The 27,919-nt window shown below is 42.0% G+C and overlaps 1 protein-coding gene across 4 annotated transcripts; it reads left to right on the top strand.

Moving 5' to 3' along the window:
* The first annotated feature begins 9,743 nt into the window (after nt 1-9,743).
* Nucleotides 9,744-26,200, top strand: SERPINB5 (serpin family B member 5). 4 transcript variants are annotated; one of them, XM_075084179.1, is made up of 7 exons: nt 9,744-10,416; nt 16,072-16,246; nt 18,822-18,959; nt 20,042-20,159; nt 21,570-21,712; nt 23,182-23,349; nt 24,686-26,200. In XM_075084179.1, the coding sequence occupies exons 2-7, from the start codon at nt 16,073-16,075 to the stop codon at nt 25,076-25,078; spliced, it is 1,134 nt and encodes a 377-aa protein (XP_074940280.1). In that variant the 5' UTR covers nt 9,744-10,416; nt 16,072; the 3' UTR covers nt 25,079-26,200. The 4 variants fall into 4 exon arrangements, with proteins under 4 accessions (XP_074940280.1, XP_074940277.1, XP_074940279.1 ...); XM_075084176.1 differs by lacking the exon at nt 9,744-10,416 and adding an exon at nt 11,314-11,496; XM_075084178.1 differs by lacking the exon at nt 9,744-10,416 and adding an exon at nt 15,073-15,208.
* The last annotated feature ends 1,719 nt before the right edge of the window (nt 26,201-27,919 follow it).

Raw genomic sequence — 27,919 nt, 5'->3', positions numbered from 1 at the left:
TGGGCAGGGTCATGGGGTCACAGGTTGTTGAGAAGAATCCAATTTAAGCCAAATTTGGAGGCTGAATTGTCTATTTCTGCAAAACTGGCATTCAAAACCTAACATTTCCTCTTCCATCTCCTGCTCTTACAGTCTGAGTTGAGAGAATGTGAAGCCTGCTGATAAGCCTTCATCTTGCTCATCCATTTCACAGAGGAAACATTCAAAGTGTATAATGGATGGCGGCAATATGTTTTGTGGCATAGTACAGTAATGGGTCTGGTTGTGCCTCCCTGAAAAAGAAAAATTGAATTTGTACCTTTTGAGCTAATCTCTTCAGATTTCTTAGTTATGTTAATTTTCACTCTACTTCTGGTTTAGTTTTTAAACTTGGAAACTCAAAATATGTAAATGCTTGAAGAAGCACTATGATTTTATGTATGAAATGTGTTATCTTCTGGACTAAGTTACTTTATTCTAGGCAATCGAATGACTCCAGATGTATATGCCTGTACTTCATAGTGAGGTTAATCCAGCACATCAGGAAATAGCCTGAGAAAATGATTGCAGCTATAACTGAGGGCACATTTTGAAACTGTTTACTTGATCTTTTGGCAAAGCACAGAAATAAAAATGTAGCTCATTTTCTTAAATATACAGTCCGTTACTTCTCTGTTTTTTGAACAACATTTAGATAGTGAATTTAAGGACTTTTTTCTATTGTTACATGAGTACCAGCAGAAATTGTCAGGAACAAAAATGAAACCTGAAACAATATTTTTCTTAGCTTTGTCTGTGTTGCCGTCAAGGGTAATAGTTGCCCTGTACAGCATAAGTCTGGGGACTTCTGAGGCTTTCCTCATTATGAACTCACTAGACAGGGACACTCATATTGGTATTCTGTACACAGGCCAAGGACAAACATTCGACATAGGTCTCCTCTGCATAGCATTTCATATGTTAGGTCTTGCTAACTCATTGGGACTGAATGGAAGAAAATCTGTTCAACGAGGACTTAATGCGCAATTGAGCAGATGTGGCTTCAGGGCTGTCTTGGTTGACTCATGTTCATTTAAGATATCCAATTTTGCCAGCTGGAACTGCCAACTCTTATACCCATACATGAGTTCAGGGAGGGATTTTGTTCTATGCATTGTTGTTTGGTGTAGCAGCATTTTTCTCTGAAATGTTTCCACAGTCACAGTGTTTAACAGGCTTACAGCCCTACTCGCTTCAGAGATTTTATTGTTAAAAGCAAATCAATAAAATGTTCCCCAGCCAATGTTTCTTCAAGTTTAGAAAGCTTCATGTTTGGACTGTGCACTTTGGATTGCTTCACATTGCCTTCATTTAAGATTTTGATGACCCGTAGAATCTTTGGAACAACTCCTAAGGATATTATACACACTGTCATCACCTTGGGGTCTTTTTTAATCACTACCAGATTTTTCCAAAATATATGCTGTAATCCAAAGAGACGTCATGGGTTTCATAAAATTGGTAGATCAGGTTCTACAGCCTGTGTTATGCAAGGGTTCAAGCCAGCTGGTTGTCACAGCTTGTGTCTCACTGTCTTAAAGACACAAATCTGTGAGTTGACCCAGATTTTATTTCTGGGAATCTGCTGTGCTGTGCAATAGAAATCCCGTAGTCTTTACTGTTGCCAGAGTACCAGAAATCTAAATTGTGTTAGGCAAGGAGAAGCAGAAAAGCGGTTCCAATCCAGTAGGTAGTTTAAAAAGTATTACCAGACTCCTCTACACACGTGACAGGGCAATAACTTTTGCCATTCCAATACACAGCAAAATAACTGATTTTAGCTGTTGCAAAGCAGAGAGTCACACTGCATGAGTAAGTTTTAAAACTGATATGCTTCCAGCAGACTTCATTCTCATGCTAAATTCGAAGTGTTTTTTGCCTGTGTGACTGTAGAGAGCGCTGTTTCTAACATTACTGACTGGCTTGCAGTCTGAATAAGGAGATAAACGGAAAGAGAACTGGGACTAGACTATACTGCAGCTCCTTCAAGTAATTTTCCTTCTGAATGGTGGTTTGTCTTGCCATTTTCTCCAAAATTGTATTTTAAGAAGTAAAGGTCTAAACATGTCCTCTGCTTCAGAACTACAGAAGACCTTAAATACAAAACAATTCTCACGGTTCTTTATTTCATGAGAGGATAGGAAGAAATGGGGCCATCCAAGGTGTCTTCCAACCAATATGTTCCCTCTTTCCACAGTATGGAAAATGCAGTGGTGGTGTATTGGGGGATGAGCACTGCAGTGGTAAAACACTTACTGTTGCACCTCTCACTTATGCAGGCTCAGGGGAGCACAAGAAGTCCCACAACCACCAAAGGCCAGCAGCTGTACTAGGAGTAGCAGGCTGTGCAGCTACTGCAGTCTAGTCTGTACTAGATTTCTGGGCTAGCATTTCTCTCCTAGGTCCCTCTTTATTAATCCCTAAGCCTTTTAATTAGGTCCTGTATGGAAAGGAGCAGAAACTGTATAGAGAAGTCATTTCACAGAATCACAGAATCACAGACTCCCAGGTTAGAAGGGGCCTCAGGGATCATCTAGTCCAACCTTTCTGGGAAGAGCGCAGTCTAGACAAGATGGCCCAGCACCCTGTCCAGATGACTCTTAAAGGTGTTGAACATGGCCGAGACAACCACTTCCCTGGGGAGATTATTCCAATGGTTGACTGTCCTCACTGTGAAAAATTTCCCTCTGGTGTCCAATCGGAATGTCCCAAGAGCAACTTGTGTCCATTCCCCCTTGTCCTCTCCATGCGACTCCTTGTAAAAAGGGAGTCTCCATCTTCTTTGTAGCTGCCCCTTAAGTACTCGTACATGGTGATGGGATCCCCTCTGAGCCTCCTTTTCTCAAGGCTGAACAAACCCAGCTCTCGCAGCTTGTCCTCGTATGGCAGCTTCCCAGTCCTTTGATCATCCTGGTGGCCCTTCTCTGGACGCCTTCCAGCCTGTCCACATCCTTTTTGTATAGAGGGGACCAGAACTGTACCCAGTACTCCAGGTGTGGCCTGACAAGTGCTGAGTAGAGTGGGATGATTACTTTTTTATCTCTGCTGGCAATGTCCTTTTTGTGCAACCCAGCATCCTGTTGGCCGCTTTGGCCGCAGCAGCACACTGTTCGCTCATGTTGAGCTTTCTGTCCACCAGGACCCCCAGGTCCCTTTCCACAGAGCTGCTCTCCAGCCAGGTGGATCCCAGTCTGTGCTGCACTCCCGGATTATGTTTTCCCAGGTACATGACCTTACACTTCTCCTTGTTGAACTTCATAAGGTTCTTGCTGGCCCACTCTTCCAGCCTATCCAGATCTCCCTGCGGAGCAGCTCTCCCTTCTGGAGTGTCTACTTTCCCACTCAACTTGGTGTCATCAGCAAACTTCATCAGGCTACACTTGATGCCGTTACCCATATCACTTACAAAGATATTGAATAACATGGGCCCAATATTGATCCCTGGGGGACTCCACTAGTGACAGGTTGCCAGTTTGAGAAAGAGCTATTTACCACCACCCTTTGGGTGCGGCCTGTCAGCCAATTCCCCACCCACTGCACAGACCACTTGTCTAGGCCATAACACATTAATTTCTCCAGGATGAGACTGTGGGGGACTGTATCAAAGGCCTTGGAGAAGTCTACGTAGACAATGTCCACCGCCCACCCCATGTCAACCAGGTAAATCACTTTGTCATAGAAGGCCACTAGGTTTGTCAAGCATGATCTGCCTTTAGTGAAGCCATGTTGGCTTTTCCCAATCACGTGCTTCATTTGGCTTGTGATGGCCCCCAGGAGGATTCGTTCCATAACTTTCCCAGGGATTGAGGTAAGGCTGATGGGCCTATAGTTACCCGGATCCTCCCTCGAGCCCTTCTTGTAGACAGGGGTAATATCTGCCTTCCTCCAGTCCTCTGGGACATCCCCCGTTCTCCATGACTTCTCGAAGATTATGGAGAGTGGCCTTGCAATTATGTCAGCCAGCTCTGTCAACACCCTCGGGTGGATGGCGTCAGGGCCCATTTAACTTTCTCTTCATCCAAGCTACTTTTAGCAGAATAATTTTCACCTTAAGCAGGAAGCTCTTTGAAACAGGCTATTATACTACCATAAGCTGTCTATAATCCTTCCACATGTACAACACTTTCTCCACACCTTTCAATACAATTCTCACTAACAAGCCTGTTGCCCTACTTTACCCCAAACCCACTGAAGTTGTTAGCCATCTTCAGAGTGGGCTTTGAATCTTGACCTTAGATAGAGAGATGGATAGGTATTTGCATTTCCACAAGTACCTATAGACCCAATTACCTCTTTACATCCTACTCCTGTTATATAAATGTTAATGTTATTGTGCTAATAAGTTTGTTAGCTTGCTGGAGTACGCATGCAGTATCCTCTGAAGTTTCCCCACAGAGCTTAATGGGACCATTAGATCTCAGAAGGACTGAAGAAAACTACTTCTCAGTATGTTAAATGGGTAAATGTAACTGGGAAAGTGAAAAGGAAGCACTCTATTATCAAGTCCTAGCACTTTCGTTTGTAAAATATAGAACCATTTATTGTGATTTACAACTTCTTTATACTTTTCCTATTATAGGCTAATATATTATTTTCTATGTGTTTTGCAATGCAAGTCTAGTGGTTCTGCGTTAGTGGTGGTATGAGCTGAATCAACTGCTGAATATGGAAATAGCTCCCTTGCTTGCATGCGCACTAATCAGTTTACATTAGCTTTTAACGGTGTTGGACCATTATTTGAAGATTTTACATCTGGAAGTCAAGATATGTTTGAAGTTATAACTTCCATTATTTACTGATCACAGACAATGCGCAGGGAGTGTTTATAAGAATGCACACTGTGATTCGGTTGCCTGTAACAGATCTGCCAAATACCGACTGGAGAAAAAAGAATTAACATGTTTGCACCTCATCTTAGCTGCATTCAGGGATCAACAAAGGCCTTCACTCCATCCTCCACTGAAAACGCAGAGCAGGAGAAAATTCAGCCTGTGAAGACTGCCCATTTCCAATGAAATCTTCAGCAAATGCTGATTCTAAGTTTTTATTTTCCTTTAATACACATACATTCAGGCACTAAGCAACTCTGGGAAAGTGTGTGCCTTCACCCACATTAATCACACGGATACATAACTACTTGGATTACAGAAGAAAGTGACTCATGTACTGATGACAATGAATGAATGAAAGAGGGGAAAAAATCCCTGGTTCTCATACCACCTTCCTCTGTGCATTATGAGGAGACACTTAAGGGATTAATACAAACACAGAGCTGGAAGGGAAGCTGTGTGTCAGAGTCCAGGTCTGCGATGGTGGGCAGTGAAGGTGGTGTAATCCCTTCCAGAAACTGCCGAAGCTCTGAGTTAAAGCTAGTTTGGTGTCTGAGGGAGAGGGCTGCTTGGTCCCTTTGCTCCTCTTAGGAAAAGTACTTCTGCTAATTTACCTTATGTCAGTGTGATCTCCTCTCTCTTTAGAGTTTCCACATTGATCTAGTTATAGGAGCAATCCTATCCCCGTACAGATTTTATTTTGCTAGGTGAACGAGGGTAACTCTAAAATTACTCCTGCGCTCAGTTAGGAACCTACTGATGGATTATTATGCTGCCAATAGTTCACTAGTTGAGGACCTCCACAGATCAATAATCAAGCACAATAAATTGTGGTTATGTAGAGAAAACATCCTCAGTACCAGTACTCCCATGGTAAGGTCGTTTCAGTAAAGTGAATCCGTTCACCTAAACAATACTAGGGAGTGGCACTTCAAAGATTTGAAAATATCACTAAATGGAAAAAAATGACTGAGTAAACATGACAAATGTGAGTGTGTGTGCTTTTTTTCGAGGACAAATGTAAGGCAGGTGATTTTGAGTCATAGTTCCCACCTGGCAAAGGAAGCTGGTGCAGTAACTGCGGGCATCTGTGACGAAGGAGAAAGAGGATTATCTGTGTCCCCATGAGATGGCACTCTGAACCAGCAGTCCACACAGGGATCGGTTCAAAATTTGTCCTTCCTGGAAGGAGTGGATCGCAGATGCTTTAGTGAGAATTAATTAATCCAAAGCATTGCTCTCTGCTTTTGTTTCAAAGAAGTTGTTCTTAGTCTTTTTATAGTGGGAAAAAGAAGGTTTCAGGATAATGTGTTGGGGTTTTTTGTCTCTTTTACATACATGGACTTCCCCTTACATTTTGACTTCCTAAGCGTATTGTGAGCGTGTTTCCACAGGCTCTTCCAAGGAGTCAGTCAAATCTATCTCTTTATTAAGCTGATTTATTTGTATTACACCAAGCATTATGCCTGCTGCTGAGTGTTAGGAGCACCACGTTTAGGGAAAATAGTCAGATCCTGAGCAACCTAATTCCAGCACATGGGTTCATTCTTTTCCCATTCACCAGATTAAAGGCTTTGTTCTCACTGAAAGCTGTCTCTTTAATTTTTGGTTGCCTCTTTAATTTTTTTTCCCAATGAAACTTATACTCCAGTCCAGAACAGCCTCACTAAAAAAAAAACCCAAAGGTGAGCACATGTGAGTACGAGAAATTAATTTCCTGTCTGTTATTAGAAGTAATCACTGGTGAGTAATACTTCTACGTCAGCAGACATGTCTGAAGAAAACTGTATTGCTACCATACATGTTGAATCAGTGTGTTGCTATGTGACACCATCCTTTATGCGTATCAGCGCAAACGCCTCAGGAAGGAAAGGAAAAAAGAGATTGCTTGTTACTGTTCAGTTTGTGTCTTTCTCTACGGAACCGTAGAATAACACTTTATTATTGTAAGTGTTATTTTAATTTCAAATGAACTTGTGGTTTTTAACTGTCAGTCTGATCTTTGCTGGCATTTCTTCTGAAAACAAGAAATATTTTGGCTATGGCTTATTCGCGTTGTTAAATAGTAATCTAGTCCCATGTCATGTGAGGACTATGAGAAGTTCTGCTGTGTATACCTGTTTACAGACGCTGCAGTCTTACCCTTTGACTTTTCCTAATTGTGTTAAAACTGTAGGTCACTGAATCAAAATAAAAGTGCACAAATGACTTTCTATCACTGTCTTCCTTGCAAGACCCAAAGCTTACTGTGAAAGATGTAACTAAATTAGAAGACCTTTCATGACTGACAGCATAGAAAGAATGCACCAGTTTGTTCCATTCATTATTCAGTCCCACTTGTAGATGAGTTCCCATGTGGTCTCCAAAGCATGACAGCATTAATTGAAATCAGACGTGCACCGAGCGTTAGTGAGTTTGGGGGAAGGAAAAAAAAAAGACTACAGTGGGCGCTTTGAGTCTCTGAAATAGTTGAAATAGTTCTCCATGCTGTGTTGAGCAGCAGGAGTTTCCCTCCCCCCAAATGAACTCGTTCAAAGAGCAGAGAGAAGGAGGCTGTTTTTCTTTCCTTTCCAGCAGCATGTAAGAACAAGGTTCCTAGGAGGTGTTCAGAGGGAGTGGCAAGGAGAGCCGGGGAGCAAGGGCAGAAAGCAAGCTGAGTAACAGGAGAGTCACCTGGCTGGTTGCCTCCTTTCTGCAACAAAGTGTGTCTGGCTTGCTGGTTCACAGGTGAGGACACACATACGTAACAGCTGATCCTAGTGTCCAGCAAGGTCTTAGTTTGTGTTTTTCCTTGGGCTACTGAAGACATGGAAGAGTGAGGACAAGAGCTCAGTTATTAGTTTGTCAGTAGACTGTAACTTGTCTGTGTTACAAGGCTTCAGACTTTGATATTCAAAGTGTTCCACGTCACACATTCATTGTCTCTACCATATTTATTTACCTTGTTTTCTGAGTTAATATCATAGTAGGAGGTGTACAACTCACAGGGGGCTTAAAAATAGTTTTGATTTTTTGATAAGGAAAAATCGTGTTATTGGTTCTATTATTTTTTTGACTTGGTGATAAAAATACAGGTCATAATTATGTGTGTTGAAAATACTTTGAGATTAAACTGAACAGGTCTAATTTAGTGAAAAGTAAATGCAGGAGACGGGGAAGCTGATGCAAGTAGTTGTCATTCAATCAGACTGAGAAGGAATGTTCCTGGACTAGGGGAGAACTGCTTCACCACTTGTGCCTTGCAAACCTCAACTACTTGAGGTTAAGCATCTTCTGCTTTTCCACACCTTCCTACTTCGGCTATAAATAAGACTCAGTCATATGTCAGGAATTCCCATAAATATAAATAAGAAGCTACTGGGAAGTCACAGTTATTTTAACGTTACCTCCAACAGCATATGAGCCCAAAATATCTGTTCTTGGGGGAAGCAGGACTGCCCTCTGAGCCACTCAGTTACCAGTGCCAGTGTGGACTCCTTCATTTGAAGCATCACAATTGCAGTAGTGATTATTAGTTCCATGGAACCATGACCAGAAATAATTAATTTCTCAGTAACTCGGTCAGGCTGAAGGATTCTGTACAGCTACATAGTGCCAGACCTCAGCTATCACAGACCAGTTATCTAGTGGAAGGTGTGATATTTACACACCTCCAGCTTGGCAATGTAGATTCCTTTCCCTTTTCCACTGTCCAGCCTTTAAAATAAACTGATGCAAGTGCTTATATTTGTATTTCCCAACTATCATTAGCAAGGGAACGGATCTGGTGAGTTGTGCTATCTCTGTTAAGGCAGTCTGGTTGCTGTCCATTTCCCTGCAGCTTATACAGAAACTCCTGAGCCACTTCACAGTGACCATACTTGGTAGACCTGGGTCTGAAGGAAAGTTTCCTCCTGCAGAAATGGCAACGTTTGGCTTTTTATTACCTTCAGACATCTGAGGAGAGTCTGGCAGTGAACATTATTGTGGATTTTCTTCAAAATTTCTCTACAGAAGGCATAATTAGGTACATAAAAATGATGGCCCAGATGACCCAGTTTAGCCAACTGGCTTGTGTCTTATTTTAATTGCCTAAACATATCCATACCCTGTCTTCATTATGAATTCACTTACGGCAAAGCATACGAATTTTAAATTTGCTGTCTGGTAGTGATGGAAGGTCAACCCCATCTGCATCACAGCAGAAGGTAAAATATAATTTCCATTGGATAATAAGAGTCTAGGAGCCTTTTGGAAGGAAACATGGGTAGGACCTGATCAGGATGCTGTGGTGTGGTGTGATTTATGCTCAAAGCAACACAGGAACATGTTGTTGCAGAGGAGATAACAACTCCCCATTTCCCACTGTCACCAAGGAGGCGTCGTGTCAGTGAAAACACATCCTCTGGTTTCCTAGCCCTTTCATTTAGGCAGCTGGGCTCACCAGCACTGCAAACCTGAAAGCAAATTCAGTTATCGTGCATTTACCTTTTGTAGCCTAAAAGTATGCAGGGCCACCTAGGGTTAGCAAGGTGTGGACCTGAGCTGTGCCTGTGGTGTGACATACCATTTCCTCGTGGGGATTGAAGGGTAGCCATGGCCTCCCAGGGAGTACTTGCTGGTGTTCCCCACTGCAGGTGGCTCAGCTGCCCGACCAGGGAATGGTGTGGAGCAGGGTGGGCCGCCTCTTCCGTGCTAAGGGCTGCATACATCTTCTAAATAAAAACAGACCTGGTGGGCTGCACCATCATCTCTCCCTCTCACTTTCTTCTCCCACCCTGTCATGTTCATCAGTATGGCAGTGGATGGACAGTATGAAATGAACCCAGTGATCCCTGTCCTCGAGGTGAAGGGATGGGACTTTCTGTTCCCCTCCCACCTCCGGGGATAGCTAGCAGCAGGGAAGGCTGCTCCTCTGCAGAGGACTTGGCTGCCTATGGGAGGAAGCTCTTAACTCTAGTCTGGCCTTGGGCTTTTAAGGCAACCAAATACACACATATGCCCCTTACAAAGACAGAGTTAAGACACTGTCTTAATGCATATACAGATGCAGAGTGCCCAGCCACACATGCCTACACGTTTAGGTTGTCTTCCTGGGCATCTTTTTCACAATTACAATTTTTTTCTGCAAATAGTGGCAATTCCAACGTAACTTGGAGTACTGGTTTTGCTCAGAAGGCCTTTTAATTGCACATTCACTCCTGTATTCTCTGCTGTGTAGCCTTCGTTCATTCTTGTATGGTGCCTTTTGTACTGTGCTTGCTGAAGGCAACGCACAAAGGCTGCTCTTTCCTGCCAGAGCTTGTTGTTGTCTTCAGTAGCTGGGCAGGCAAAGACAGCTCTGGTGTGAATCATTTTGCTCCTCCAAAGTAGGAGTTGCCATGAGGAATGATTAAGGGGGAAAAAAAAAGAAAGCGAGAGTGAGAGGGAGTGTGTGTGTGCACAAATTAAGGTTGGGAAAGTGGGAGTGGTGTCAATGAGCTGGCAAGCTAACAGAGTCTTCTGCTCAGCAAGGTTTCACCACGGGTTGCTAGTTCTTCGTGCTGTACCCATTTCAGCGATTCGTTTACCAAGTTCATAGCCTTGACAAGTAAGTACAACTTTTTTTCTTCCTCTGATACTTTAATTAATGCCTAACTAATACTTTAAAAATCTCTACTGTGAAACAATGTTTTGTGAAACAAAAAAATATCATGTGGAATTGAAGGAGAAAAAAGCCTCCCCAAACTACAACGTTTTTGTTTTATCCCAAAATTGCTGCATTTGCCATGCTATATTTCTTCCTCCTGAAAAGCTTGATTGGAAGGAGTGAATAGGATCTGGCAGGTGAGACAGCAAGGGCATTAGGAGTTATTAACATATGGTGGGTTATTGCAAATGGCTTTCCCCCTATCAGAAAAAGCAGGTTGTGTATGATGCCGTGAAAATGCTCCATGTGTCAAAGTAGGGTTTAGACTGTTTTGTAAGTCTCTGATACAGAGGAATATTCCTGTAATTTTCTGCAGAGGTGTGTGTGCTCTGCTCTGTTTGCTTTGAGTTATTAATCAAATCACTAATCGCACTTGTTTAAAGTGAAGGGCAGGAATTTAGGTCCAGTAATTGCCAATTTTATTTTCAGTGTGACCATTTAGTTTGAAGAATTCACTGGCTATTGAGGTACAGCAAAGCATATTGCCGTAGCTCGTTTCTCTCCTTCCTGGAGTGACTTTCCCTGCTATACTGCTGACAGTGCTTTTTCCCTAGCCATATGAGATGCTCTGGTCCCGCATCAGTCTGATGTCTTGCATTCCTCCAAGAGATGTCTGTTCAGAGGAAACTCTGTCCTTGTTGTGTAGCCACGTAGTCTGCCAGCTGGAGAGTTGTCATTTGTACAGAAGTAAGGAGAAAAGGCTCACAGAAGTCATCTACTTCCTTTATATTACGCGTTTGCTGAGTAAGAGCTGAAGCGGGGCCATGCTAAATAGTTCAGCTAGTTTCAAATATTAATGCCTCACTCATGAAACCTGCGGGTGGCTTGTTTCATATAATTTATCCTCTAGGTGGAAGTTTGTTTGAACTGGAGAGACTACAGGGCTGACACTCTCAGCTCCTGAGCTGTAAACCCAATACAGCTGTAAAACCCCCAGTACCGGATGGTGGGCACTGTCCATGCTTCTGCTATCTGCCGCAGGTATTGTCTCCTGGAAGGTCTGCTTAACCGAGACAAGAATAAAATAAATTCTTGTTCTGCTTTATCACATTATCTCTACCGTCTAGCTAACTTGACTTGTCAGACATTTCCACGCAGACATTGCTATTCTCCTGATGGTGTTTTTAAAAGATAAGCTATGTATAGCTTTTCTCCTAGTAAGCAGATAGTAAACAAAGCCTCTCTGTTGTTTTGTTTTGTTTTGTTTTGTTTCGTTGTTGTTATTGTGTTCAAGAGTAACTAAGCAAAAATGGTGTCATATCAATAAACAAGTTTAAATCAGGTTTTTGTAAACTGGTTCAGTAGCCTTTCAGCTCCCTTTTCTATCTGGAAGTGTTTCTGTAACGCTGTGGCAGAGTCACAGTTTTAAGCAAAGCTGGGTGGATTACAGGATACCTGTGCTTAGAAGATGCCCCAGTGCCGCCGGCCTCTCTGGAAATGCTGACATACCACTTTCCTGGGAAAGGAGGGACTTGGCAAGAATCCATGCAGCAGGCCTTTTTAAAATTTCATTTTCAATTTTTTGACTCCTCCCTGTTTGAGGGTTGCCTGTGATTACTGGCTCTGGAGTTACATCTGTTTTCTAAGACTGCTAATGGGCAGCTAATGGGCTTTCCTCTTAATGGGAGCCTCAACCCTTCTCACTTGACTGGAACTGGCTTTAATGGACTCATAAGGCTTGGGATGCTCAAGGCTTTAATGAAATTTAAGATTTTTTATACTTAATACAGTAAATTCTTTTCAAGAATATGAATGTCATGAGCTCCTAAATATCATACATCATTGATAAATAGAGCATAGAAAACTGACTGACCAGGTGCAGTTGAAAAAGATGGTGGATTAGAGGTTATTCTACGCTCTGTAGTCCATCGTTCCAGGTTAAGGGTGAAACAGCTTTTTTCCCAACAAAATGCCCTGAATGGGCGTTATTTCAATAGTAGCACCAAAAGAAAGAAATAATAAGAATGGAGAGCCCTATCACTACCAGAAGTAGTTTCACTCAGCACAAAAGAAGCTTTGAGAGTATCAGCAGTTACTGGATGAACAAAAGGTAAATAAAAGGTTCACCATGAAATACTTCCCATTTTCCTCACTGAAAAGCAACATCGAAAGTTTGTAGAAAATGATCCAAATGAACAGTACCAGAGTTACCAATGAGGTCAGAAAAGAGTTTTAAAGCCATGGTACAGATTTTCACTGGCAGAAGGAAGAAGAGTTTAATACAATTTTGCCAAATTTCCTATTTTATTTTCTTAGTCTGAGTCTCTTGCAACCCAAGGAAGCAAAACACAGGTAGCACATAGGCATCTTAAAATCACCCTAGATTTGCCAACATAACTGAAAATACTAACATTAGAATGAAAGCATAACATTTGCAATATTAAGCCAGAAAGGAACAAGGAATAATTTTGAGTGGTTATGATTGCATGTTGTTTTTTAGCCTGTAAGGAAGATCCAGAGGCCTAAATAGAATCATATCAGGACAGCCAGCACTAAAGAATGATATTCTACCCCACTAGCAAATAAGATTTTTTCCAGGTGAACTGCATGCTTCGTTCTGCATTGTGAGATCCTTCGTATTGTTTGTCTTCTTGAGGGTGGTAGGTGTTGAATGTCACGTTCTTATTTCCCTGGGTAATTTTCCACCAGCTCCTCGGTAAGAAATACCTGGGAAGTTGGTACTTGCCCCAAATCTTCAAATTTTAGCTGAGAGGTGGGGGCAGAGAGAAGGAGAGAAGGAGACAAAGTATGCGAATGTATTGTGTGTTCATCTGTGAATGGCTGAGTTAATGGGGAAGATAAGATAGGTAGCCTATTCAAGGGAGTTTAAGACATGCACAGGCACAAAGGTACACGTCTGAGATGAGCAACTGCAGAGAGGCATTTTAAAGGGTGATTTTACATTTGCACCCTAGGCCTTGTTGTTCTGTTACTCCCTCATCAGCAGCCTCGGTCCTTCAAATTCGTTCTGTCTTCTGCCACTGTTCTGCCCAAAGCTCTCTTCCTATAAGGTGTGCTGAGCCCATGGTTTCTGGCAAGTTTAACTTTTCTGGTAATTAGTTGCTTTCAAGCGTGAGAAATTGTGACTACATTAATGAGACGTTGCAGTGCTGGGCTGGCACTTAGTTTTCCCTTTACAGCCATAAGATCTCTGAGATGCATTTCCTGAACCTCACTCTGACACCAGCTCAATGCCAGCTGACACTGTAAAAGGGGATCTCACATGGATAATCTCTCTTTATCAAGCAGCTGCTGGGCACTGCCAGGCTACGAGAGGATGGACAAGTCCAGCCAGACTCGCTCTGAATTCAGGGTTCTGCCAAAGCCTCTAGGTGTTGCAAAGTATACTGTTTTTATGTGGGGATACCTTTCTTCAGTGATATACATTTCATGTTTCCCCTCTTCAAGACAAATTCCTTTTTTTTTTTCCCAGTGGGAGGGGATTTGTTAGCAAACAGTTTGTTGCTAATACCAACAGTCAAAACATTTTGCAAGAGTACAGTATTGGTTAAGTGTGCTTTTCAAACATGGATTTAAAAAGCCTTGGTTTTATGCCAATATCTTTTTTCTTTTTACCTCATTAAATTGTGCAGTGCATTTCAGTAACCTTTTATATAGCATCTTTTAGCCAAAAAGAAACCAGTTGCCAAATAAACCAGTTGCCTTACCAAATAGATCCAAGAACATACGTAAGTTAATTAAAATTAAAATAAAGACATTTATTTTGTAAGAGGCCTTCTCTAATCAAACAGGCCTTATGAGTAAATCAATGTATTTTCTCTGTGGTATCATGTGCAAATTATGCACCAGACCTCCCATAAAAATCTATAAGTACCCCAGATTATTTGGAAGTCATTCACTGCTGTCAAGTACCACAACTGCTCTACAGCGTCTCCGTACAATGGTGTCAGATGTTCAGCTAAGTTGGGCAGTATGACACACACACTCAAATAGGAGATTGTTCCAATTCAAAATGTCTTTCCAAACTGGGATGAGAGTGAACGGTCAAGAAAGGTACCTTGCTGGGGACAGTTCCCTGCCCATGTGTTCCCTCTTCCCCTGTCTGTCTTCTTGTATCTTTCTCCTCTCACCCAGTGAGATCTATCCTGGCTAGGATGCAAATGATATGAACTAGTAAATGTTTGAGACTGTAGTATTAAGTAGTCAGTTATTGGTGATAAACCCCTGTCCTTAAGGTGTTTCTCAAAAGATCAGCAAACCTCCGACCCATGTAAGAAACAACTGACTTTCCTTTCTATAATAGGATAAAAAATGACCCCTAGATCTCAGTGTCAAAGCCTGAAATGCAAATATAGACAGGTGTATGTGTCTGGATAAGAACACAACTTTTAAAATCACCCCTCCACACTGTATTTATTCCACTATTTTGCTGTTTTTCCTGGAGAGAGCAAATGCTGGAGACACCTTTTAGGTTCTCTGTGAAATCTTATGCCTTTTGAAGTCTCTCCCAGTATTCATCTTTTCCATTTCCTTTCTGTCAATAGCTTTGATGGAGCTGTTTAACAGACCAATTTTAACAGATCACCTTTTTTTTAGAGATACATGATATTGGGTCAATCTTCTATGTGCTTGCTGGTTTAAAGCCAGACTTGTGCAATTGACTGAAATTCTGTGGTTCACCCTTCTTAGCTTCAATCTACATGAACATGCTTACACCAAAGTGCAATTTCAGGTACGTGAAAGCAGCCTGGAAGATGCGAATACTCTGGCTTTCCCAGAGTGTGGACTGCAGCAACTGTCCCTTGGGCACCACCCTTCCCATTCCTGACTGCACAGATCATCCAACAGCCATGTGGCAATTGCAGTTATTAAGAATGGCTAGGAAAATATTTGCAGTTAAAACAGTGTAAGTGATGAGTGGGCATACAGCAGTATTTATTTAGGATGCCTCCTTTAAGTTTCTAGGACAATTTCAACCTACAGGACCAGATGGCTTTCTGGAGACTTCTAGCAAGACTCGGGAGAATGGGGAATCATCCCTTAGAGGGAGGACGTGTTCTGAAGCTAAAGCTGTAATGAACAATTAGCCATGAAGCAAGAGACAGGAAAGATTTTGAGACTATTAAAGGCCTGTCTGAGAGCCAGGAGTGCCCGGAGCATAGGCAAAGTACCTTATAAGTTGGCACATTTTGAGAGTATCAATTAAAAACAGATTAAATTCATATGTGATCCAATTTGACTCAATATGCATGGGTCACCCTGACCTAACCCAGATTTCCCCAAGTGCTTCTGGTAATACTGACTCCATGTAACACGTGGCACTGCCAGCTGTCACTTGAGGATGGTGGCTGTTACTGAATCACTTGCATTTCCTTGGTTGGACATGGATGAGACCTTCTCTGCTCCTCAGGAGCTGCCAGTGTGCTCTGAAGCTGGGTGGGCTCAGTCAGGCCCTCTCTCTTCTCTCCCTGAAGATTCAAGCTCCCCAGTCCCCATACTGGTGCTCAGCCTCCTTCAGTGCTCTGACCCAGCCCCACCACAGCAGGAGCTAGAATTACACTCTGAATCATCTCTCTTTTCCCTTTTCTGTTTCAGAATGACAATGGATGCTCTGCAACTAGCAAACACTGCTTTTGCAGTTGATATGTTCAAAAAACTATGCGAGAAGGACAAAACAGCCAATATTATTTTTGCCCCGCTGTGTATCTCAACGTCTCTGGCTCTGGCATATAAAGCTACGAAAGGTGATACTGCAGACCAAATGAAACAGGTAAGCTGTCAGCATCCTGTTCTGTGGTGGCGAAATTATATGGCTATCAGAGGTGGCTTTCTTATTTATTTTTTTAATATTCTGATGGATGTCTGGCTCCTTTGTAAGCCAGGCTGCAAACCGTCTGGCTGAAATTCCTGAACAATTCCACACTCCATGGCTCCACACAGCAAAAGAGGTTGAAAATCTGGCATAAAGAAAAAGCTTCCTCAAGTGTGTACAAGGTAGAAGGGGACATGGCAGAGTCCTCAACAGTTGTGTTAAAGCCTTGTCTCCTTTTAGTGTAGTGTCGATTGTGGCTGCAAATCACAGTCAAGCTCACTGCATTTTCTAGATAATTGTTTTTTCATTATTCAAAAATGCCTAAGCTTTATAGTATTGGAAATAATTTTGCCATTTTCTGTCAGCAGCGAGTATGCTTAGCGGCCCTGCCGCTGACATTTCCCCTTTCTCCTGCAATACCGCTAAGAGGAGGTGGATGCAGTAGAAGAGGGCACAACTTCAACTGTGTTTCTCGTTATAGCAGCTCATGGTGTTCAAGGGGTTTCCAATACCAAGATGCAGCATGGCAGTTGTGATGCAATCAGTTTATTAAGCTCACTCTGTGATGCAGGGAGGCAGCCTTGCAGCCTCTTCTGCTGCCTCTGTGTAAGCAAAGATTTGTGTAGCTCCTTTTTATCCCACAGTTTCTGCAGTTACATAAAGGTGGATAAAAAGCAAATTCAGTATACATTTATATGCTGATTATCACCAGGCTCTGAGGGAAATTCTACATATTTGAATATATTTTCCCTCCTTTGGGAATTCCTCCCTGTACCTCCTCATTCACTGAAGGTACCCCCGAGTGCAGCCTCCTGTGCCCTGCCTCGTGCCACAGAAATTCAATGTCTTGTGCTATTTGCAGAGCTGCACAGCAATATATCCATGAAGATCTTCTAGGCATTGCAGATTTTTCCAAACAGCATTGTTTTTTAAAAAAAAATTTAAAAATTAATTCTAGATTTTTTAAAAAAACTGAAGTGACAGCCTGCAGCTTCCTTGCCATTTCAAAATTCAAGCATTGTCTTTCTAATGGGAGAGTTCAAAATATTAACCTGCCCTTAATGTTGTTTTCACTTGTGTCTGCAATTTGCTTTGAGCCATCCCATATTAAGCTGATGTACACATCCACAAATGGAGCTCTGTTACACAAGCGCGTTTATGTTTCATATTTCTCAAGTGGTGTATAAAAGTGCTGACTACAGATACTAAGGAGAACTTGGTATGCTTTTAAATGTAATATCTCCTATTTCCATGTCTATTCTAGCTTCTGCCTGCCCCTGAGTTTGTGCTTGGGTTTTAAATACTAGATACAAAAGGAGCCAGATTGGCAGCCTTACTCTGGAATATCAGTTTAAAAACTTGTGCCAAAAGCTCTCCCAGGTAGAGAAGTTGCATTAGCGTAGCTTTCTCCCCAAACATAGTTTCCAGGCACAGAAGCTTTCTGCAATTAACATGCTAAGAAATGAAACTGTTGGAGGAAAAGGAAATAAGTTGAGAAAGTTGTTTTTAAGGAAATGGCTGTGGAGTTTGGCCGAGAGCTGTGCTGGTGCTGCGTCCTTGGGAGCTTATTTCCTTCTGCACCCACTAAACAAATAGAGGGGAGGGCATGGAGGGGTGGCTAAGGCAGAGCAGCAATTTGTTTTGTTTGTGAAGGTGTGATCTGTTCAGGGAGAAAGAGCAGGAGTGAGGGACAAAGGGAAAAGAAGGTCGCTTACTGCCTGCTATGCCTCATGTGGGAATATGAGACAGGTGAGGAGGGTTGGGCAGGCTGCCTGTAATGAAACAGCCACCATCAAAGTCCCTGTAATAAGCAGGCATTAGAAGTTCAATTAATGTTTACAGGGCTATTTTCAAACAAAACCAGCAGTAACTTCTCACCTCTGGTGCCTAAAAGCAGCGAGTTTTAGGTCACCCCAACACTCCGTAGAACTGGGCTTGTCATTCACAGGAGCTGGGAGGTGGCCATGTGTGGGTCAGCAGCCCTACCTCCAGCTCATACTTTGTCTACGAAAACAGACATAGTTATCTGATCAATTTTTCCTGAAATATCATGTGATGTCATGTATCAGTTACAGGATTCAGAAAACTTGATGATCGGTTAAGCATTTTTAAAGGTGTCTTTTTACTCCACTTCTAGAAAGGAGACTAACTGTGACCCTCACTTATCTGGCTGAAAAGCTCCAGGTTTTTGGCCAGGAATGTAGGTTTGGTGAGAACATTATGACTCCGTTCTAGAGAGTTTTAATTGACTAAGCCACATCACCAGCACGAACAGCTCTATTGATCTCTTTGGACTTCTCACAGGAAGGAAGTGCATTTGGTTAAAGTTCTGGTAGGATCAAGTTTTTAAATTTATGTGAGGATGTCAAATAAATAAATTATTTTTGAGTAACAACAGCAAGAGGCTGTGTTGTTAGCTTAAATAAGAAAAGCCACAGCTCTGGTCACAAACCAGCATTATTTTTTGCTAAGCTGTTAGGAATGTTTAGATAATAAAAATTATGCTTAGCATTTTATTGTGTTCATTTAACAGGTACTCCATTTGCAAGATGTCAAAGATGTTTCTTTCGGGTTTCAAACACTAACTTCAGATGTTTCCAAACTCTGCTCTTTCTTTGCACTGAAAATGGTCAAACGGCTATTTGTAGAAAAGTCTCTTAATCTTACCACGGTAAGTATTGCGGAATGCAATAATAATAAAATGCAGGCGCTATGAATTGCTTGGCCAGCATGTTACAGGTTGTGGTGTCAGACTGCAATGTTATTTAAAATAATTTCTCTCACTTTTGGCTGTCACTTGCCTAGACTCAGATGACGAACAACATAATATTCTCTGCTGCCATAGAAGTTTGTAGGAGGATGGATGAGTGTGCTGCTTGACCCCAAGCTACATAACTATTACAACACTTCTAATTCTTTCATTAATATCCTTTAGGTCAGTAGCTCAGTAGGTTTTGCATGCAACATAACTTCTATGCCACATCAAGGTCTTTGCATTTTAAGTATGAGCAAAAAGGAGTTTTAAAGAAAGTTGGTGGTGCAAGTGTGTGTCCAGTTCACACACCCAAGTAATTACTGCATAAGCTGTAGTTTTCTTAGTCTGTCTGAGGAGGCAGAAGCCTGGCTATTGAAACGACACAAGTGAGGAAGGTGGTGTTTGGCCTTATAACTTATGGACCTTGCAAATATCCAAGAAAAATGTTGTGGTTTTGTTTGTTTTTCTTTCCCAAAGTTGGCCTTGAATAAGGCTCCAAGCAAGGACATCATCAGCCTAAAAGTGGTATTTCAGAAAATTCAATGTGCTTAAATGATGCTATAATCAGATTGCCTGCAGTTCAGCCTCTGCTGCAGCAAAGGCCAATACCCATTCACAGCAATAAACATCTCATCTGGTGAGGACAGACAGGATTCAAGCAGCCTGTGGCCTTTATCTGAGTCCTTTCTCTTACCCAGGCCTGGGCTGAGGCTTGTTTTATTCATTCAAATTCTGGCAGTATCATTGCTCCTGCAATACCAAAGTTACTTTAGCTCCTGATATGACACCGCTGAACTGAAGACAACCTTGAAAGTGATGTGCCGAATGCAGCTGTGCATCCTGGTTATCACCCACTGTTATTTGATAGCTGTCCATCATAATAAACTCCCCAACTACCCCGTGGTGAAGCTCGGGATGCTGATGTTGCAGGCTCTGTAAAGAGCCATTGAGTGGATGGCATTTAACCAAGGATGACTTTGGTACCTTGTGTCTTTCAGGACTTTGTCAACTCCACAAAGAGGCCTTTTCCATCTGAACTGGAATTAGTGGAGTTCAAAGAAAAAACTGAGGAAACCCGACAGAAGATCAACAAATCTATTTCAGAGCTAACTGATGGTGAGTGCAGCTTAACCTTGGGGATGCTGTTTGCCTCTTTGGAGAAAGAGATCTTTGTCCTCGTGACACGTCTTTAGTAATGCCTTTATAAGTAAATACAGAGTGAAAGCAATGGGACTAGACCTACTATTTGGAATCATGAGGATTAGCAATGTCAGCATGTTTTGAAATCACTAACTTTACTACTGCAGCATTTCTGAAGGTGGAAATGTGAGTCTGACCTTGCATTAGCCTTGGGGAAAGCTGCTCATATTTGACTGCAGCAGGACAGTTTGGGAGAGCAACAGCTACTGGCTGTGGAGCTTCACAAACATCTGACATCAATACATCGAATCCAGGCCCTGGTTCCCTTTAAAAGTTTTATTGTAATGGGAAGTACTTGCTGGACTCTGAATTTCAGGCTCTTAATTAATGGCTCAGCCTAGCTCAGCTCAGCTGCTTTTGCCAGCAAGGGAGCCACAAGAAGATGTGCATCTCTTATTTGCCGTTCTGTGGAAATGGGGCTGTGGACACTTTTCCTGCAGTACTGCTGAGCCACCAGCCACCGGGCCGAGTCACAGGAGATGCAGTCAGTGACCATGAGGGTCCCTGGGCAGAACCTGCCTGGTCTGTGGGGGCAGAGGTCCAGCCCAGGCCCATGTGAGCACGCAGCGCCCATAACAGACCCTGTTTGCAGCCTGTGCAGCGGTAGCTCTGGGCTCGGTTGCTGCCTGTTGCCCTCATGTGGTATAAATATGAAAACATGGGTGCGTGAGTCTGCTTCTTAGGTGCCCATGTGGAAGCACCTTGCCCCTGCCTGTGCAGTTCATGTGTGAAGGCAGGACTTGCCTCCCCAGTGCTCTGAACTCAGGGTCTTTTATGGCAGTGGTTGAACAGGTCTAAAAGAGCGAGGGGAAGGGACAACATTTCCATATTCTTCTTGAAGTCTGTAGCAGTATTTGGTTATGAACTGTAATCAAAGCAGGGCATTTTTGTTATTCTAGTTATTTTCTACTCATGTATCAATCTAGAAGTGAGTTGCTGCTGCTAACCTGGAACTTCCCTACAAGTCCTGCTCTCCAAATGACAAATGCTTTTTCACTTATACCTGTTGAATTTCACTGAAAATTCAGTACCTTCTTTAAGGTACTGAACAAAAGCAGTAGACATATTTTTGATTCCATGCTATATAAGCCAAGAAAACATGTCTTTGGAAGATCTACCTTGATCCCAAATCCCATTTCAAACATTAAGCTGCAGTTTGAAATAAATGCTTCTTTTTCAAATTTTCCATTAGAATGAAAACCTTTTACCTGTGAGGCGCAGGACACAATTTTTTCAATTTAGTGAAATGCTTCCATATTCAGTTGAAGCAATTGATATACTGATAATTTGTCATTGTATTAACAACCATCTTAAACCTGTTCACAGGCAAAATGGAGACTATTTTGAATGAGGCTAGTGTAAGTGACCAGACTCAGATCCTCCTAGTTAATGCAGCTTATTTTGTCACAAACTGGATGAAGAAGTTTCCAGAGGCAGAGATCAAAGAATGTCCTTTTAAAGTCAACAAGGTATGTTCTGGGGGGGGAAAAAAAAAAGAGTACTGTTTCCACTCAAGAAAATGCAAACTTTGAGCTAAGGAAATCCCAACAAGAGCAAAAAAGAAATGTTTATCACTACCATGGCATTCTTAGACTCTGTCTAAATCTTTATGCTCTTGCAATGGTCCATAAACCAGTTTGCCTGTTGTGTTGTTTTAAAACTTTGCTGGCCCTTCCACATCCGTCTTTCAAAGGCCCAGTGTGAAAACAGACTGTCCTGATATTATATTGAGACAATGGGAGCTGAGTACAAGTAATCAGAGGCAGCCATTGCCTACAATGAGATGCACATTCTCATGGGTGGCTTCTTCCAAGAGGTTGCAGCTTGTACCAGAGGCTGCATTGCAAAACCAGCAGGGGTGAAGCACAAAACATTGTATTTCTCATGGTCACAGAGCTAGTGAAACATCTACACCCATGGGGTCTTTTTGAGCGTACCCCTTAGGTGCCTGGCACTGTGCTTTCCTCTTCAGGGATGATGACCCATCACTCTCCCTCTTTCCAGTCAGGCTCAGGACTGCAGCCCTCTGCATACCAGCCCTGTTAGCCACGAGCTCCAAATGGGTGCAGCACCCATGGCTGGTTCACTTCATTATTAATTCATTATTATTAATATTCGTCACTTCAGGAATCTGTGACCAGTGATTAATATTGTGATCAGACAGTCAGCTTTAAACCAAGTTGAAAAGCTGAGCAACATTTAAGAGATAAAGAGATTATACTCCAAATACATACGTACATACATACATCTATATATGTGCATGAAAAATGTTGGAGTTTCAGGTTCACTGAAAATATGCATAAATTACCATATAAGCCAACAGTTTCAGCTAAAAAAGTTTTTAAAATTATACAATCAGCACTAAAACACTTGAGTGAAACATCTCAAGGTTTTATTTTCTAAAGTAACAGAACAGTTTGTAAAACTTCCCTATGAAATTGAGAGTTTTGTTTCGTTTTGTTTCATTCATGAAAAGCAAAGACGCAGGGCTTTAGGTGAGCCTGAAATTTCTTCTTATTCTGTTTCAGCTCTTGAACCAAAATATCAATTATTCGTATGAACAGCTTGACCTTCACTGTTCAGATGTGCCCTGAGCTTGACACTGGCATTACGATGCCCTGTAGACAATATAGTTTGCAGCACTCAGTGAAACAGTCACAAAGGGTCACCAATATTAGGTAAATTTCTCTTTTAAGGCACATCCCCAGTATGTTGCTATCATATTAATTAGAATTCTGTTCCAGTTTTCTTTGGAAAGCTGCCTACAGTAAAAAGCCAACAGGGTCTTTTACAGCTGGTTTCATTACACATGAAAGCCAACAAATTCTCTGATGGTAACTGAATGTACGGCTTCCATGCAAGCTTACAAACTTTCCTCTCTTGCCATTTTATCTGTGAATTAAAAGGAGTGCTAGATTGTTTCCTCTGTGTTTTGCAGACTGACACTAAACCAGTGCAAATGATGAATCTGGAAGCTACTTTTTGCCTGGGCTATGTAAAAGAATTAAATGTTGCCATCCTTGAGCTTCCATGCCTTAACAAACATATAAGCATGCTCATTCTGCTGCCCAAAGAGATTGAAGATGAGACCACTGGCTTGGAGCAGGTGAGAGAAAAACAGAATTGGTATGATGCCTCCCTTGGAAACAGCCCGCATATAATGCCATATGCTTATGGAAGGTTTTTGTTATTTAGATGACGTATAGAAGGAAACAAAAAGTAAGTTTCCTGTGAATTTAACTTCTCATTCTGTTTCTCTGTTCCTGATCTCATATTTGTGACATCATTGTTTCCACTGTGGCCAAGTGTGAGCTTGTGAACAAGACTTTGTTTTAGATAGGGTGTGCACAGAAGACAGTGTAAAGTGCAGAAGGTGCCCATGATGCACTTTAGAAATCTGCATCGATTTGAAAATATAGACCCCCCAAAATAATTTTCATCTTAAGATTTTTGTTCTTGCTATAGTGAAGTGCTTAAAGTCAGACTTACTGCATACTCAGTAGTGCTGAGATCATTCACTCTGGCGTCCTCATATTTTCCAGTTGACATGTATCCATGATTTATTTTACTAAGGTCTTAACATTTCTCTAAGTTTTAATTTTGAGCAGAGATGCCTGAAAATGGGCCATTTTTTGTTACAATTGCACATAAATTTGAAAATGAATAAGGCATTGCCTAAAGAATGACTATTTCTTATGCTATTTCTCTATGAAAATTTTAGAACATATTTTCACCTCTCTTCAAATTTTAAGAATTAAGAGACAGATGATCAGCAAGTCTCCTTTGCAATTTGCTGCAACTGGCCATAAATTTTAAAGGCAGGAGAAATCTGCCTTTGCATCTGTAAGGTACTTTTATATGTAGGAGTAAATTACAGAACACACACATCTTAAGATGCAAGTGAGGCCTTTCCTGATACCAGTTTGTTGTGGCTGTAAATTTTGCCTCCTCACTTCCCAGTATTTTAAAAATTGCTCAAACAACTGCATGTTTAATTGAGATCAGGCTCTGGATTTGGAGTCTTCTTCTGTCCCAGATACCAGCAATTTCATTACTCTCTAGGGTCGGGAATCAAGACTTTTGGATCTGCCAGTTGGCTGAGTGTAACCTGGGTGGGGACTGTCTTTCTCAGGTTCCTTCATATGGTTGTTGAGGTGATTGCCTATCAAAAGCTTGTAAAGAGCTACTAGTCAGAGCATGCACATCCAGTGGAGTTGCTCCAGAGGCCTGTCCTATGGATTAAATCATACTTGCATCAATATAACTGAGAGTATGTTAACCCTGAATGCTGCAGTTGTGAATTCAAAAGCAAAGGTTGCCTTTTCGACTTTATTTTTTGGGGAGCTTGATAGGAGTGGGAAGTTCAGGAATGGTCTTTTTTTTTTTTTCTCTCTTTCTCCTTGGACTGATCATTAATTTCCTTTGTTCCTTTATGTCTTCAGCTGGAAAAGGCACTCACCCCTGAGACATTATTGCAGTGGACCAATCCCAGCATGATGGCCAACACCAAAGTGAATGTATTTCTTCCAAAGTTTAGCGTGGAAGGTGATTATGACCTGAAGCCACTTCTGGAAAGCCTGGGCGTGACAAATATGTTCAATGAGAGTGCATCAGATTTCTCAGAGATGTGTGAGACAAAAGGTGTGGTGTTGTCAAAGATCATCCATAAAGTCTCTTTGGAAGTAAATGAACAAGGTGGCGAGTCCCGAGAGGTACCAGGATACCGGATTCTGCAACACAAAGATGAATTTAAAGCTGACCATCCATTTATCTTTTTGTTTAGGCACAACAAAACTCGCAGCGTGATTCTTTCAGGTCGATTCTGTTCCCCTTAAGTAGGGTGTATTCATTATGAAAAAGCACAATTACATTTATGGTGGTGCATGTTCTTGTAAAGCTTGGCATCCTGACTATCACTTTTGAAAGGAAATCTAAGAGGTTCATACATCAACTGGGTAACACAATGTACTCTACATATGCAGCATAACTAGCTTATCTCCTTATGTTTCATCCCCTTGGGCTGAAGAATTCCCACTGTGAAGGACACACCGTATTTTACTGAGAAGTATCCCAGCCTCAGCAACAAGTATATTTTGTTCCTTTGTGACATCTCTTTCCCAAAACAAAAAGTGAGAACCTGTTTTAGATATACCAGCAGTTGGAAAGGGCTCTGGGAGGAAGAGCTACATTCCCGCTCCCTGGCCACACCACTCTCCCTTGTGACCCACGCTCTGTGGATTCCTACTGCCTAGAAGGGGAAAATGTGGACATGTGGTGTGATAGCCCTCCCCTTGTACCTGGCTACACCCTGGTGGTCCAGTGTGCCCTACCGGACCCTGCCAATGCGCAGTGACACAGCACCCAAGTTCTGCAGCGTAGCTAGACAATTCAGCATGGCATCAGAGTTTGCATCTGTGAAAGAGCAGCTCCATGGAGACCTGTGAATGCAAGCAACAACGATCATGGTGACAAAATGTATACCCAGAAGACTCTTCAATGCGAGCTACATCAGTTCATAGATTGGGGAGGTTAGACTCTGCTGCGTGGAATTTTTTGACTCATTGCCCTTCAGACACGGAAGAGGGGACCAGTTCACTGCAGCTACGAGAAGCCCTGTTGTATATATCCTGAGAAAAAGAATGGTATACCTTCAAGGTTAGAAAACAGTTGGATTAATACTGGAAGTGCCACACTTTTCAAGCACAAATTATCTGCCATTTCTAGTTCTGCATTCAGCATTAAGGAGATTCCATACAATTACTTAATGTCTGAGGCATGAGAAAGAAATAAGGACTTCAACTTGAGTGAGATTAACATTGAAATTACCGGTCTCCAAATTCCATATGAAATCATGGTAATCAAATTTCATTTCTATCTAAAGACTTCCTGCTGCATATGTTCAGTACTGGTTTACCTAATTACTCTTCAGAATAAAGCAGTATAAAACCTGTGTCAAATGTCTGCAATATCTCCAGCGTCAGTCTGTGTGTTCAGTCTTGCGTGTTCCCTGACAGTGTCAGTGTTCACTCTTTACCTCCAATAAGTGGTAGAAATCGAAATTAACAGATTCATGCAGGCCACAAAGTCAAAATAAAAAACTAAACCAATGTGTGGATTGCCCTTCTGGACCACATGATGAGAGTTCCCAGTAAAGACCATGATACTAGCTGGTCACCATATACAGAGAATTCAATTACGTATACTCAAAAAATACAAGCATTTTACCTGAGAATTTTCTTGGTGCTTCAGGTATGAAAGAAACTGGAAAGAGATTTCTAAATGGGAACATGCAATTCCTAATGTGCATTCTTCTAACACCAGAGAACAGCATGGTGGTTATTTTGAATTTGGAGACAGGAGTTCTGTTTTGATTCCTGACCTTGCCAATCCATGAGAAACCTTTAGTGACAATGATTCAGTGGATTTACGCGTTTCCTTGCCTTTGTGGACCTTTAATGGTCTCTAACACATTTTAATACCAAAGGTTTAACTGGAGTCATTGGCCCATACCTTCGAAGGTACTGAGGAGGCTAACTTCCACCAAAAAGAATGGGAGCTGAGAGCTGCAGACTTCTGAGGGTCTTTGCTGATATGCATCAGTTGCCCTGATACATGGTTAGTAGTCAGAAGGGGAATGCAAAATATAACAATTACTTTGCACCCAAATATAACAATTACTTTGCAGCCCATCCTGGTTGAGAAGGAATTGCTTGCAAAGATCTTTACTAGCTCAATAGCTTCAGTGATAGCTGAATGGCTGGGAAATGTTTTGTACACCCCATCATTGTCTGATCTGTTTTGGAGGCTGGGGTCAGAGTTATCCAGAGCTGTCGTCACTGTGGTTTCTACTGGTTCTCCTCTAGGAGGTGAGTTAGGGCATTGCACATGGGGTTGACAACTAAGTAGCTGCATAGGCAAGATGGACTGGTTGCCTATAGTCTGTACGGTTTGTTTGTGTTTGGACACTGACTCCTGGTTGGGTAGTTCCAGTTGTCCAGCAGGCCATATCACAGTTATTGCTACACCTGTGCTGGTCTGCTAGTGTGATGAAAACCTCTGGCAGATTGCCCCGTCCCTCTTTTTCTGCCTGGATGAGATTTTCTGAAGGAGAAAAGCTCATACATCACTCTCTCAGCTTTTTCAGGTTCTGAAAACATTCCAGTCCAGAAGCCAGTCTTCATTTTATGGAAGTCATACTCTGTTGAAATGCTGATCAGAGCCTTTAGCACATCCACACAAATTTATTTAAGCATGTCTTCTCAGAGAGTTCCTTGTGATAGCTTTGGCAGGAAGGGTTATCCCATGAAAGCAGAGGAATACTGCCTCAGGGTGGGGCCCATCTTTCTCCACCTCCTGACTAATACCAAGGTATCCTAGCCTATGCAAGGCAGGCAGATGTTAAGAGATATAAAACTGTCTTAGTCTACAGAAAGCAAACCCATTTAGCGGTTATTTATAAACAGGGTACCTTGCCCATGAAAACCTCAGGTTCATTTTTCACTTCCGCCTCTGCTCTCTTCCAGTCCCAGTATGAAACCTATCCATCTTGCAGCGTGTGAGGAAGTATCAGTAAGGCTCCTGCTGGTGTGAGAAATGCTGTTACAGTCTATTGTTCGGTTCCACCCGTGCTGGCCTCTGGTCCTTGGGCAGGAAATTGCATGGGAGGACATGGGAAA

Source organism: Phalacrocorax aristotelis, chromosome 2 (assembly GCF_949628215.1).
Source record: "Phalacrocorax aristotelis chromosome 2, bGulAri2.1, whole genome shotgun sequence".
Classification (NCBI taxonomy): Eukaryota; Metazoa; Chordata; class Aves; order Suliformes; family Phalacrocoracidae; genus Phalacrocorax; species Phalacrocorax aristotelis.
This window is presented reverse-complemented; position numbering and strand designations above follow the sequence as displayed.